This window comes from Cornus florida, unplaced genomic scaffold (assembly GCF_030987335.1).
Source record: "Cornus florida cultivar Cherokee Brave unplaced genomic scaffold, ASM3098733v1 CherokeeBrave_3.0.0_Hap2_Chr02, whole genome shotgun sequence".
Taxonomy (NCBI): Eukaryota; Viridiplantae; Streptophyta; class Magnoliopsida; order Cornales; family Cornaceae; genus Cornus; species Cornus florida.
The window spans coordinates 16424807-16437828 of NW_026775572.1; the positions used below are offsets into that span (position 1 = coordinate 16424807).

Here is a 13022-nt window from a genome sequence, read left to right on the forward strand (position 1 = left end):
ACTCACACCATTGAGAATGCTGGCATGTATAACATTTACTCTATATATATGTGTGTGTTCCAACATTAGCTAACCACCCACATCTCAAAGCTTCTTTTGTTTAACAAAGTCCTAAGATCAAATATTTACCACTTCTCCAAGAAAATCGTTTCGATACAAAATTATGGGTATCCGCTTGCTCAGAATTGTTCATGCTAAGCAGATTGTCCAGCAACTTTTTTCAACTCCAGTGATAACTGGTGTACCCAAAGGCCACCTTGCTGTTTACGTTGGAGAAACCGAGAAGAAGAGATTTGTAGTCCCAATTTCATTTTTGAAGCATCCTTCATTCCAAAACTTGCTAAGCCAGGCTGAAGAGGAGTTTGGATTTGATCATCCAATGGGTGGTCTCACCATCCCATGCAGAGAGCAAACCTTCATTGATCTAACTTGCAGTTTGAATTGCTCTTAAGCAAGGAGAAGAAGGAATGACTAGCCATTAGAGACAGATATTCCAACACCATTGACCAAAAGAAACCAATTACTTCAATTTTGTAACAGAAGAATTGGTGGTTTGTTATATATTTGATGTAACCTTTGAATTTTATGAAGTAACGTGAGAGTTAGAATCTTTTCGCATATACAGAGTTAGAGTAGCTTAAAATTTTCTTTCCTTTAGCTCTTTTAGTACAAATGCTTCTAATCTGTCCCTTAAATATATATTTAGTATGAACAATATGATCATGCATGCTGAAATTGTCAGTTATCAAAAGCCAAGTCTATAATGTGGATTCACTCTCCCATTACCATTTAAAAATTGAAGAATTCAATAATTTATGTTACCTAGTTATATATATGACAAGAATATCAATGTTGGGCAAGGACTCTGTCCCTTTGGCTAACATATGAAAATTTCTGATGGTTGCATCAATCGATATAAATTTAGAAGTATCTGCAGTAAAATGGAAGAAGAATCCCCAGATATGGTGAAAAGTGAGATATGTCAATCATTTTTTAACAGTAGGTACATTTCTCACAATAATTTCTGTTAGCACTTTAAATGTGGTGGGTAGCATTGAGGACCACTAGTAGGTCATGATTCAGATGGAACAATCTATGTTTTTCTTGCAAGTTGATGTTTTGGTTTATGATTGCATGATGATTCAGATGGAATAATTTTGAAGTATCTGTAGTATCAACAATATGATTTTTTAACTGTTGATCTTTCCATTTCCGTCCACAAGAATTGGGATTCGCTATTCTCTTGTTTTTCAATTTACTAGATGACCATGTACAGTGGGGTTTGTCATGCCTCTTACAAGCTTTCATGGGAAACTTACTTTCTAAATGTGGCTTAGAATTGGAAAATGTACTAACTCTGTCTTTATTCAAGTCCATAGTTGTTTATTATGTGAGAGAGAAGATTGCAGAGGATTATATATCTTTTCAATATATATATATAAACTTCACCACATAATGCTTATATTATGTAATCATACATGGAGCAAAAAGTAGAATTTGCATGTCTCAAGCATGCCCTTGATCAACATGTCCTTGTGTCTTTAGTTTCAATGGGATCCTCTATAGGTTATCATACTAGAAGCCGTAGGGCATGGTGTCTTTCAACAAAACACATATAATTCTAAATTTCTGATGAGTTGGAAGACAACCCCGCGTGATCTTCATGTGCTAATATGTCCCAGGAACCCCATCCCAATGCCTCTTTACCACTCTTTCACCATTTAGAAAATTCCCACAAACACTAATTGCTGGTTTGATTTAGTGCTGATCTGGTCAACCTCTCTTCCCATCCGATTTTAGGCTCAATCTTGTATAATCATCGCCAATCATCAATTGCAAGGAACATTGTCTCAGGAGCATCTATAACTTCTTTAATCCCATGTTCGGTGGTGTCATAACATACACAGGAACTCTGACCTTTATGTTTATTTGATATCAAACCTAACAAGAATGCATGGCCTGTATTGATATTTAGTTATACTCTCTGTAGGCCACATTCACTAATAAATTTTCAACTCAATCTCCATTGTTTTTTCTGATATAGTGATAGGCCATGACAAATTTTCATGTTCTATCTGTTCGGAGGCAAAACCATGTGATACCTCAAGACACATGTCATTAATGGACCACAGTGCTCTGCTCTCTTGACCACTCAATCCATATGAGAATGCTAGCCCGTATAACGATTGCCCTATATATATGTGTTCCAACATTAGCCTCTCACATCTCTAGGCTTCTTTTGTTTAACAAAGTCGTCCAATCAATTACTTGCCACTTCTCCAAGAAAAACATTTGATACAGATTATGGGTATCCGCTTGCTCAGAATTGTTCATGCTAAGCAGATCCTCCAGCAGGTTTTTTCGACTCCAGTGGCTAAGGGCGTACCCAAAGGCCACTTGGCTGTTTATGTTGGAGAAACCGAGAAGAAGAGATTTGTAGTCCCGGTTTCATACTTGAAGCATCCTTCATTTCAAAACTTGCTAAGCCAGGCTGAAGAAGAGTTTGGATTTGATCATCCAATGGGTGGTCTCACCATCCCATGCAGAGAAGAAACCTTCATTGATCTCACTTGCAATTTGAATTTCTCTTAATCAAGGAGATGAAGGAATGGCTAGCCATTAGAGACAGATATTCTAACTCCATTTACCAAAAGAAACCAATTGCTTCAATTTTGAAACAGAAGAATTGGTTGTTTGTTGTATATTTGATGTAACCTTTGATTTTTATTAAGTAAAACTGAGAGTTGAATCTTTTCGCATCAATTGAGTAGCTTATTTTTTTTATTTTTATTTTTTCTATAGATCTTTCAATACAAATGCTGCTAATATGTCCCTTGCATATGTATTTGGTATTAACAGTATAATTTGCACGCTGTCATTTTTAGATACCAAAAGCCAAATCTATTATGTGGATTCACACTGCCATTACTATTTTAATTTTTTAGAGGTACGTTTGGTTAACATCTGAAAAACAAAAGCCAAAAGCAAATTCTTTGACTGCAAACCAAAAGCCAAATCTTAATGACAATTAACAATAATGACAAGCTAGCTGGATGATCTTTTTATATTGTCCCTCTTTCTTCCTCTTAATTCACCATTCAAACTAATTAGGTCATTTATCTACCTGCTCCTTTTGTTTCCAAAAAGGTGCTGGGAAATAACTAGGTCAATTTGGCTATGATCTGAAAGATGTTGGTCATTAGGTCCTGCAAATTTGGAGTATTTCACAATGATATGGACCCCTGAATTGGTTACATTTCTTTCAAATCATCACAAATGATATAGGTCCATCTATTTTTATCTGTCATCAGATTTCTCACAAGAATCTTGGATCAAGTTTACATGGAATGGGTAGTAATGAGGATCACTAGTAGGTCATATTAGTTTCCATGCCTCCTTATTCAGCATGACTTCGGATTCTTAGGATCCCATGTTCATTTTCAGTTCAATTTCCCGTTACCATGGTGGAGCTCTGATGCTTATTTCAAAGACATTTGCATGATTTAAAGAGCTCTAAGTTGCAAGTTAACATCTAATTTAAAGTCGAGCAAAGGTTCAGAACTTGAAAATGTCTACACTTTATTTACTTCGCAGTGTTACATCTATGATCCAAAATATATATATATATATAGTTTTTGTCTTTTCATCATATTACACACTAATTTGACCATTAATGCTTATATTAAGCTATCACACTAGGAGAAAAAAGTGGCCTTATATGTCTGAAGCATGTAGTTTATCCAAGAGGTCAGTTGATACTGTGCTTGAACCAACAGGAGTCAAGAGGCTACCCATTACCCACTGCCTCTATTTCCTCTGTAAGCTGTTACAAGTAGTGGTAGGGCATGATGTTTGTCAACACATACAGTTTAGTCTCTATCACTTTAAAGTCTTGACCATGAGTTGGAAGACAAAACCATGTGATCCTTCATGTGCTAATGTCTTTCAAAAATTGCCATCTAAATCCCTCTTCACCACTCATTCCACATTGCAGAGGATTTTCCACATAGCCTTCAGTCTATATATATCCACATATGAGTTAGTCTACAACCAACACAAATCTTTACATTCTTCACTATCAAAGCCTTTATTTGTTCTACAAATTATTTCTAAACTCCAGAGAGAGAGAGATTTACATATACAACAATGGGTTTCCGTGTGCCTCGTATTGTTAGTGCAAAGAAAATTCTTCAACTGCCTTCTTTGACAGCAAACCAAGCAGATTCTATGGCTCTAAATGTCCCAAAAGGCTACTGTGCAGTTTATGTCGGTGAAAGTGAAAAGAAGCGATTTGTGGTTCCAATATCATACTTGAACCAGCCTTCATTTCAGGACTTGTTAAGTCAAGCTGAGGAAGAATTTGGTTTTGTCCATCCAATGGGTGGTCTCACAATTCCCTGCAAAGAGGACATCTTCATTGATATCACTTCTCAGCTGAGCAGATCATGAAACAATTCTATGCATATAGACACAATTTTGTAAAGCAGTAGTCATCATTTCCATGTACAAATTTCAATTTTTACCATTTTCTTTTCAGAGAGGAGATTGGGGATGAAAAAAAAAATCTCCCCTTGTTGCAAATATTATAATGTTGAGATCATGATGTTCTCAGACAATTTCAAAAGCAAATACTTTATTTCATCAAAATCTTTGTTTCTATAGATTTTATATTGACTTTGGAGTGCATTTTTTATTTTGTTGCCTAATATAATTTTGTAATTGCAGTAATTAGGAAAACCACAAAAAAGAGGTGAAAAGTTATAATTTCAGTGCAATAGGGTATTGAGATGTCCTCATCTCAACTAAACCTTATTTTAATTTGCACAATGGTCTAGAGTATTGCAGTCGAATATATATGTGAAGTAACTGTTTTAAAGTTCACCTCTTGAACATGTATTACTAGTATTAGTTTTGCATAGACAGTCAAATTAGACTATGTCATTTTCAATTGCCAAAAGCCAAAACTTAATGACGAATTACGATGACATGCTAACTTGATGATATATGTAATGTGTCCCTCTTTTGTTCTCTTTATTCAGCCTTCCTTCAGACTAACTAAGGACAAAGTGAAAAAACCACAAGTCATTTATATTGCTGCTCTTTTTGTTTCCAAAAAGTGCTGGACAACTAGGTCAATTTGGCTAAGATCTGAAAGATGCTAGTCATTAGGTCCTACAAATTTGGAGAATCTACAGAAATATGGAACAAGAATCCCATGAAATGGTTACACTTGTTTAAAATCATCACAATTATATAGTAGCTGCATTTGTTTCTTTTGAGCCACAATGCAGCTACTATATAATTGCTTTATTTTCTTAATAATAACTATATACATGATTTCTTTCAGTTAGTAATGGAATCTTGTTTGGACTCAATGCCACTCGCTTCTACTTTATGTCCAGTTATGCCTACTATTATGGTCAATTTGGATAATACTAATGAAAAAACCACATTATCTTAAAAAAAAGAATGCTAGGCAGCAGCAAATTGTTTTCTAAATGAACTTGTGAAATGTAACTGGCGAATCAGACCCTGCTATTAATTTAAAATTTGATCCAAATGGTCTACTGGATATATGCTATAATCAGTAGGCCATGATGATATAATTTCCAGTAGACCCTTCATTTGTTTGTTCTGTTATAGTGGTCTGCCTAACAACTTATATCCAAGATGTTTAGTATTTTTGTTGGGAGGCATAACCATGTGATACCACATCCCATATGTATTTTGTGGACCAACTGCACTACTCTCTTCACCACTCATTTGATATTGAGAATGCTGGCCATAGAGCTTCTGCTCTTAGGGTCCTCTGCAGGTTGTTGCAAACAACGGTAGGGAATGATGTTTTTGAACAAAAATACAAATTTTCCTCTATCACAATGAATTCTTGATGATGTGTTGGAAGACACATCCATGTGATCCTTCATCAATCAGAACACATAAATCTTCCTAGACCACTCATTATTCTACATTTTAGAGGATTTCTTGCATTCCCTTTTATCTATATATAGACATACATATTAGTCATTCTACAACCAACACAAGTCTAAGTATAATTCTTCACTCTCAAAGCTTTCATTTGTTCTGCAAACTCCTCCTTGTGATCTTTGTTTCTTTTCTAGTTCGTACAACATCATGGGTTTCCGAATGCCTCGTATTATTAATGCCAAGCAAATTCTTAGGATGCCTTCTTTGGCAGCTGACCAAGCTGCTTCAACAGTTCTAAATGTCCCTAAAGGCTATTTTGCTGTTTATGTTGGAGAGAATGAGAAGAGGCGATTTGTGGTTCCAGTATCATACTTGAACCAGCCTTCATTCCAGGACTTACTAAGTCAAGCTGAGGAAGAATTTGGGTTTGATCATCCAATGGGTGGTCTCACAATTCCCTGCAAAGAGGACATCTTCATTGATATCACTTCTCAGTTGAGCAGATCATGAGACAATTTTATGCATATAGACACAATTTTGTAAAGCAGTAGTCATCAATTCTGTGTACAAATTTCAATTTTGTACCCCCTTTTGTTTTTTCCAGAGAGGATATTGGGGATGAAAAAAAATGGTCCCTTGTTTCAAAATATTATAAAGTAGAGATCATGCTGTTCTTGGACAATTTCAAAAGCAAATACATTATTTCTTCAAAATCTTTGTTTCTATAGATTCTATATCGACTTTGGTGTGCATATTTTTTGTTGCATTCTATGAGCAAATATATTTTGTTTCAATCTAATTTTTGTAATTGCAGTAACCGGGAAAGTCAGAGGAAAGGGAAAGAGGTTTTTTATTTCAAGGCAATAGTGAACTTGGTAAACAAGCGCCATTTTCAATTAAAACTGCTAAACTTGGTAAACAAGAACATGCCCAAAATAACATTTTTGTTGATGCATCAGCAATGTTTGATAACATTCTGATGATGAAATTGATGCCTGTGACTCTTATTGGGTTTTGCAGGGACTAGGTTTTAGACTAAGGGGAAAAAAATTATTAACTAATTTCATCAAGAAGAACATTTTAGGCTAATAATATTTGGAGCTTCTTTCAATATGAGCAAAAGCATGCACTTGGCCAATTCCTTGGTTTCTAAAATTTTAAAGGTCAAACCTTGAAGACATTAGCCAGGCCATGAATATGTTGGGAAGGCCCTTTGGGAGCATTTGTTGCATAACAAGCCACAATGCATCCACTACATTATCTCTAAACAGACTTGGGGTTCCTGAACTTGAACTTGTTGTCATCCAAGACACATTATCTTTTAAATAATAGATAGTTCTTATCTGGTCTGAACGCACCACTACAGTTGAACTTTGAACTTTTATGTCTAGTTAATTAGCTTTTTTGGCTCAGTAATTTGCATTCAAGAAATATCACTCAAAATTCGATCTGCTGTCAAAGACTCAAATCTTATGTTGTGTGATGATATACAGTACTGAAGATCTTGGTGTTTATTGCTGCAAACCTAGCAAACATGTAATGCAGATACATGTTTTTTATTTGTTTATCCAAATAGGATTTAGGAATAAATCATAATCAATGGGCTGCAAACACATATAATTTCAAGCTGACCTCCATTGTTTGTTCTGGTAAGGTGATGGGCCATGACAAGCATGTCCTTGGGGTTTCTAGTATATTGCTTAATTCAACAGGAGGTTTTGATTTATCTACAATCCTTACCTCTTTAATTTCAATGGGATCCTCTGTAGATTATAGTACTAGGGGTGATAGGGCATGATGTCTTCCAACGATAATACATTTTGGTGGTCTCTACTACTCTAAATTCCTTATGATGACTTGGAAGGAAACCCTGTGTATTCTTCATGTGCTAAGATGCCCCCATGAACCCCATCTAAATTCTGCTTTAGCAGTCATTCCATAGTTTAGAAATTTAACACATACACTAATGGCTGGTTTTGTGCTCGGTCTGGTCAACCACTCATCTCATCCGATTTCAGGGACTATGCGAACTTGCAATTATCACTTGCAAGGAACATCGCCACAAGAGCAGCTAGCTTTTTAATTCCCATGTTTGGCGGTGCCACAACATAACACAGCAACTGTGCCCTTTATGTTTATTTTATCTCAAACCCTAACAAATATGCATGGCCTGTATTGATTTATAGTTATAAGTAGTAGCCCACATTTTTTCAACTTCATCTCCATTTTTTGTTCTGCTATAGTAATAGGCCATGACAAGGCACACGCATATCCACATATCCACTGTTTGTTCTGTTACATCAAGAGAAATTCTCATGTTCTCTGTGTTGGGAGGCATAGCCATGTGGTGCCACATGAAATATGTCTTTAATGGACCACAGTGCACTACTCTCTCAAGTCTTAACCACTCACACCATTGAGAATGCTGGTCTGTATAACATTTACTCTATATATATGTGTGTTCCAACATTAGCTAACCACCCACATCTCAAAGCTTCTTTTGTTTAACAAAGTCCTAAGATCAAATACTTGCCGCTTCTCCAAGAAAATTCTTCGATACAAAATTATGGGTATCCGCTTGCTCAGAATTGTTCATGCTAAGCAGATTGTCCAGCAACTTTCTTCAACTCCAGTGATCACTGGTGTACCCAAAGGCCACCTTGCTGTTTACGTTGGAGAAACCGAGAAGAAGAGATTTGTAGTCCCAATTTCATTTTTGAAGCATCCTTCGTTCCAAAACTTGCTAAGTCAGGCTGAAGAGGAGTTTGGATTTGATCATCCAATGGGTGGTCTCACCATCCCATGCAGAGAAGAAACCTTCATCGATCTCACTTGCAATTTGAATTGCTCTTAAGCAAGTAAAAGAAGGAATGGCTAGCCATTAGAGACAGATATTCTAACACCATTGACCAAAAGAAGCCAATTACTTCAATTTTTTAACAGAAGATTTGGTTGTTTGTTGTATATTTCATGTAACTTTTGTTTTTTATGAAGTAAACTGAGAGTTGAATCTTTTGGCATCAATTGAGTTGCTTAAATTTTTCTTTCTTTTAGATTTTTCAGTATAAATGCTGCTAATCTGTCCCTTACACATATATATTTGGTATTAACAGTATAATTATGCCTGCTGTCATTTTTTGTTACCAAAAGCCAAATCTACTATGTGGATTCACACTGCCATTACCATATTAATTTTGTAGAGATCCATTTGCTTAACATCTGAAAAACAAAAGCCAAAAGTAAAATTTTCAACTGCCTTCTTTGACAGCAAACCAAAAGCCAAATCTTAATGATGATTAACAATGACATGCTAGCTGATGATCTCTTTATATTGTCCCTCTTTATTTCTCTTAATTCACCATTCCTTCAAAATAATTAAACAAAAGAAGAAGTGAAAAAAATCAAGTCATTTATCTACCTACTCATTTTGTTTCCAAAAAGCTGCTGGGAAATAACTTGGTCAATTTGGCTATAATCTGAAAGATGTTGGTCATTAGGTCATACAAATTTGGAGCATCTACAGTGATATGGAACAAGAATCCTCTGAAATGGTTATACTTCTTTCGAATCCTCACAAATGAGATTTCCATCTATTTATAGCTGTTATCACATTTCTCACAAGAATTTTGTCTCAAGTTCAAATGGAATGGCTAGTGATGAGTAGTGATATTAGTCATCTGTAGCATGACTTAGAAGTTTAAGTACATATGCTCCCATGTTCATTACCGTTCAATTTCCCATAAGTATGTCATTGAGGTTCATCGGGAGCATTTTGTTTCATTTCCACCCACAATACAGATACTATATAATTGTTGTGTCTGAAGACTTGGGGCTCCCGCACTCAAAGTTTCATCTTCCTTTGATTTTCTTAATAAAAATTATAAACATGATGCTGGCCTTTGTGCCGGTATGGCCACATGCCTAAAAGTATATTGTATTCTAAATTAACTTATGAAATGTAATAGGCAAATCAGACCCTGCTATTAATTTAATATTTGATCCAAATGGTCGATCTACTGGATATATGTTATAATCAACAGGCCAGGAAGATATAATTTCCAGTGGACCTTCATTGTTTCTTCTGTTATAGTGGTTTGCCTAACAAGTTATCCAAGATGTATTACAGCACAAATATATCAGATTCTTAGTGTTTTTGTTGGGAGGCATAACCATGTGATACCACATCCCATATGTATTTTGTGGACCAACGGCACTACTCTCTTCACCACTCATTTGATATTGAGAATGCTGGCCATAGAGCTTCTGCTATTATGGTCCTCAGTAGGTTGTTGCAAGCAATGGTAGGGAATGATGTTTTTGAAAAAAAAAATACATTTTTCTCTGTCACCTTGAATTCTTGATGATGAGTTGGAAGATATATCCATGTGATCCTTCATCAATCACACCACCACATAAATCTTCCTTTACCACTCATTCTACATTTCAAAGGATTTCTTGCATTCCCTGTTATCTATATATAGATATACATATTAGTCATTCTACAACCAACACAAGTCTAATTATAATTCTTTACTCTGAAAGCTTTCATTTGTTCTGCAAACTCCTCCTTGTGATCTTTGTTTCTTTTCCAGTTCATACAACATCATGGGTTTCCGCATGCCTCGTATTATTAATGCCAAGCAAATTCTTAGGATTCCTTCTTTGGCAGCTGACCAAGCTGCTTCAACAACTCTAAATGTCCCTAAAGGCTATTTTGCAGTTTATGTTGGAGAGAATGAAAAGAAGCGATTTGTGGTTCCAGTATCATACTTGAACCAGCCTTCATTCCAGGACTTACTAAGTCAAGCCGAGGAAGAATTTGGGTTTGATCATCCAATGGGTGGTCTCACAATTCCCTGCAGAGAGGACATTTTCATCGACCTGACTTCTCGATTGAGCAGATCTTAGAGATTGGATGCTATGTCTATATGTTAATACACACAATTTTGTAAAGCAGGAGTCACCATTTCCATGTACAATTTTCAATATTTTTTGTTTATTTATTCATTTTTACGGAAGAGGCTGGAAAAAATTCACCCTATTTCATAACATTATAAATATTCATTGAAATCTTTGTTTATGTCAAACTTTATCTTGCATCCAATTAGCAAAGATGTTTTCCCTAAACTATGTTGCCAAATTATTATTATTATTATTATTATTTTATTTTTTGCAGCAGTTTATTGTTCTTCCCTTGATGGATGTATGCATACATGTAATACAGCACAGTGTGCATTACACATAAATCAATTGTAAGATCTTGACAAAAAACAGAATTTACCCAGTTTGAATGTTGCACACACTAAAGGTGGCCATTCAATAGTTTGGCACTACCTCTTGAAGTAAAACAAGAATGCCAAGTCAAGCCAATATAATTTTGTAATCACATTAATCAGTAAAATCACAGAAAAAACCGGGGGGGGGGGGGGGGGGGGCGTGGGGGTTGGGGTGGTGGAAGTTAATTTCAGGGCAATTGGGTACTGAGATGTGCACATCTCAACTAACCCTTAGTTAAAAACATGCTAGCTTGATGCTTTCTTTATATTGGTCCTCTTTAGTCTTCTTAATTCACCCTTCCTTCAAACTAACTAACTAAAGGAAAAAGTGAAAAAATCATATCATTTATCTACCTGCTCTTTTTGTTTCCAAAAGGTGCTGGGCAGGAACTAGGTCAATTTGGCTATGATCTAAAAGATGCTGAACAATAGATCCTATAAATTTAGAGTATCTACAGTGATATGGACACAAGAATCACCCGAAATGGCTACACTTCTTTAATATCATCACAAATAAGAATTTTGGATCATATTAGTTTCCTCCCTCCATCTGTAGCATGAATTTCATAGAGTCCCATGTTCATTACAGTTCAATTTTCCAATTACCACAGTGGAGCTCAGATGCTTATTCAGATCCTTTTGCATTATCAGAAAAGATTTAATTTTCAAGTTAACATCTATTTTAATTCAAATACAGGTTCAGAACTTAAAAATGTCTGCACGTCATTTTACTCAGCAGTATTTTTTTCTATGAGAATATATATATATATATATATATTGCATAGTTTTTGTCTTTTCATCACACTACACACACTAATTTGATCATTAGGAGAAAGAAGAGGACTTAGATGTCTGAAGCGTGTCTTTTATCCAAGAGGTCAGTTGATACTGTGCTTGGATCAGCAGGAGTCAAGAGGCTACCCACTACCCTTATTTCTTTAATTTTTTGATAAAATTCTCTGTAGGCTGTTACAAGTAGTGGTAGGGCATGACGTTTTTCAGCAAATATAAACTTTAGTCTCCATCATTCTAAATTCTTGACCATGAGTTGGAAGACAAGACCGTGTTATCCTTCATGTGCTAGTGTCTTTCACAAATTGACATCTAATTCCCTCTTCACCACTCATTCCACATTGCAGAGGATTTTCCACATAGCCTTCAGTCTATATATATTTCCACATGTGAGTCAGTCCACAACCAAAACAAGTCTTTTACATTCTTCACTATCAAAGCTTTCGTTTGTTCTGCAAGCTCTTTCTAAACTTCACAGAGAGAGAGAGAGATTTACATACACAACAATGGGTTTCCGTCTGCCTCGTATTGTTCATGCTAAGCAAATTCTTCGACTGCCTTCTTTCACAACAAATCAAGCAGATTCTATGGTTCTAAATGTCCCAAAAGGCTACATTGCAGTTTATGTTGGTGAGAGTGAAAAGAAGCGATTCATGGTTCCAATATTATACTTGAATCAGCCTTCATTTCAGGACTTGTTAAGTCAAGCTGAGGAAGAATTTGGTTTTGACCATCCAATGGGTGGTCTCACAATTCCCTGCAAAGAGGACATCTTCATTGGTATCACTTCTCGGCTGAGCAGACCATGAGACAACTCTATGCATGCACACACATTTTTGTAAATCAGGAGTCATCATTTCCATTTACAAATTTCAATTTTGTACTCTTTTTTTTTTTTTCAGAGAAGAAATTGGGACTGAAAAAAATGGCCCCTTGTTTCAAAATATTATAAAGTGCAGATCATACTATTCTTAGACAATTTCAAAAGCAAATACATTGTCTCAAGTACATTTTCACATGAGCAGC

The 13022-nt window shown here is 35.6% G+C and overlaps 7 protein-coding genes across 7 annotated transcripts; all 7 read left to right on the plus strand.

Moving 5' to 3' along the window:
* Positions 1-55: 55 nt before the first annotated feature.
* On the plus strand, positions 56-618 carry LOC132293903 (auxin-responsive protein SAUR22-like). The gene has a single exon (XM_059791556.1). The coding sequence runs from the start codon at positions 164-166 to the stop codon at positions 449-451; it is 288 nt and encodes a 95-aa protein (XP_059647539.1). The 5' UTR covers positions 56-163; the 3' UTR covers positions 452-618.
* Positions 619-2203: 1585 nt separating this feature from the next.
* LOC132293902 (auxin-responsive protein SAUR21-like) lies at positions 2204-2763 on the plus strand. Its single transcript, XM_059791555.1, has one exon. The coding sequence runs from the start codon at positions 2305-2307 to the stop codon at positions 2590-2592; it is 288 nt and encodes a 95-aa protein (XP_059647538.1). The 5' UTR covers positions 2204-2304; the 3' UTR covers positions 2593-2763.
* A 1274-nt stretch (positions 2764-4037) lies between these two features.
* On the plus strand, positions 4038-4647 carry LOC132293895 (auxin-induced protein 15A-like). The gene has a single exon (XM_059791549.1). The coding sequence runs from the start codon at positions 4147-4149 to the stop codon at positions 4447-4449; it is 303 nt and encodes a 100-aa protein (XP_059647532.1). The 5' UTR covers positions 4038-4146; the 3' UTR covers positions 4450-4647.
* A 1192-nt stretch (positions 4648-5839) lies between these two features.
* On the plus strand, positions 5840-6655 carry LOC132293898 (auxin-induced protein X10A-like). Its single transcript, XM_059791552.1, has one exon. It carries the CDS (start codon positions 6136-6138, stop codon positions 6436-6438), a length of 303 nt encoding a protein of 100 aa, XP_059647535.1. The 5' UTR covers positions 5840-6135; the 3' UTR covers positions 6439-6655.
* Positions 6656-8388: 1733 nt separating this feature from the next.
* On the plus strand, positions 8389-8981 carry LOC132293909 (auxin-responsive protein SAUR22-like). The gene has a single exon (XM_059791562.1). It carries the CDS (start codon positions 8495-8497, stop codon positions 8780-8782), a length of 288 nt encoding a protein of 95 aa, XP_059647545.1. The 5' UTR covers positions 8389-8494; the 3' UTR covers positions 8783-8981.
* Positions 8982-10206: 1225 nt separating this feature from the next.
* Positions 10207-11015, plus strand: LOC132293908 (auxin-induced protein 15A-like). The gene has a single exon (XM_059791561.1). It carries the CDS (start codon positions 10534-10536, stop codon positions 10834-10836), a length of 303 nt encoding a protein of 100 aa, XP_059647544.1. The 5' UTR covers positions 10207-10533; the 3' UTR covers positions 10837-11015.
* A 1370-nt stretch (positions 11016-12385) lies between these two features.
* On the plus strand, positions 12386-13014 carry LOC132293907 (auxin-induced protein X10A-like). Its single transcript, XM_059791560.1, has one exon. It carries the CDS (start codon positions 12503-12505, stop codon positions 12803-12805), a length of 303 nt encoding a protein of 100 aa, XP_059647543.1. The 5' UTR covers positions 12386-12502; the 3' UTR covers positions 12806-13014.
* The last annotated feature ends 8 nt before the right edge of the window (positions 13015-13022 follow it).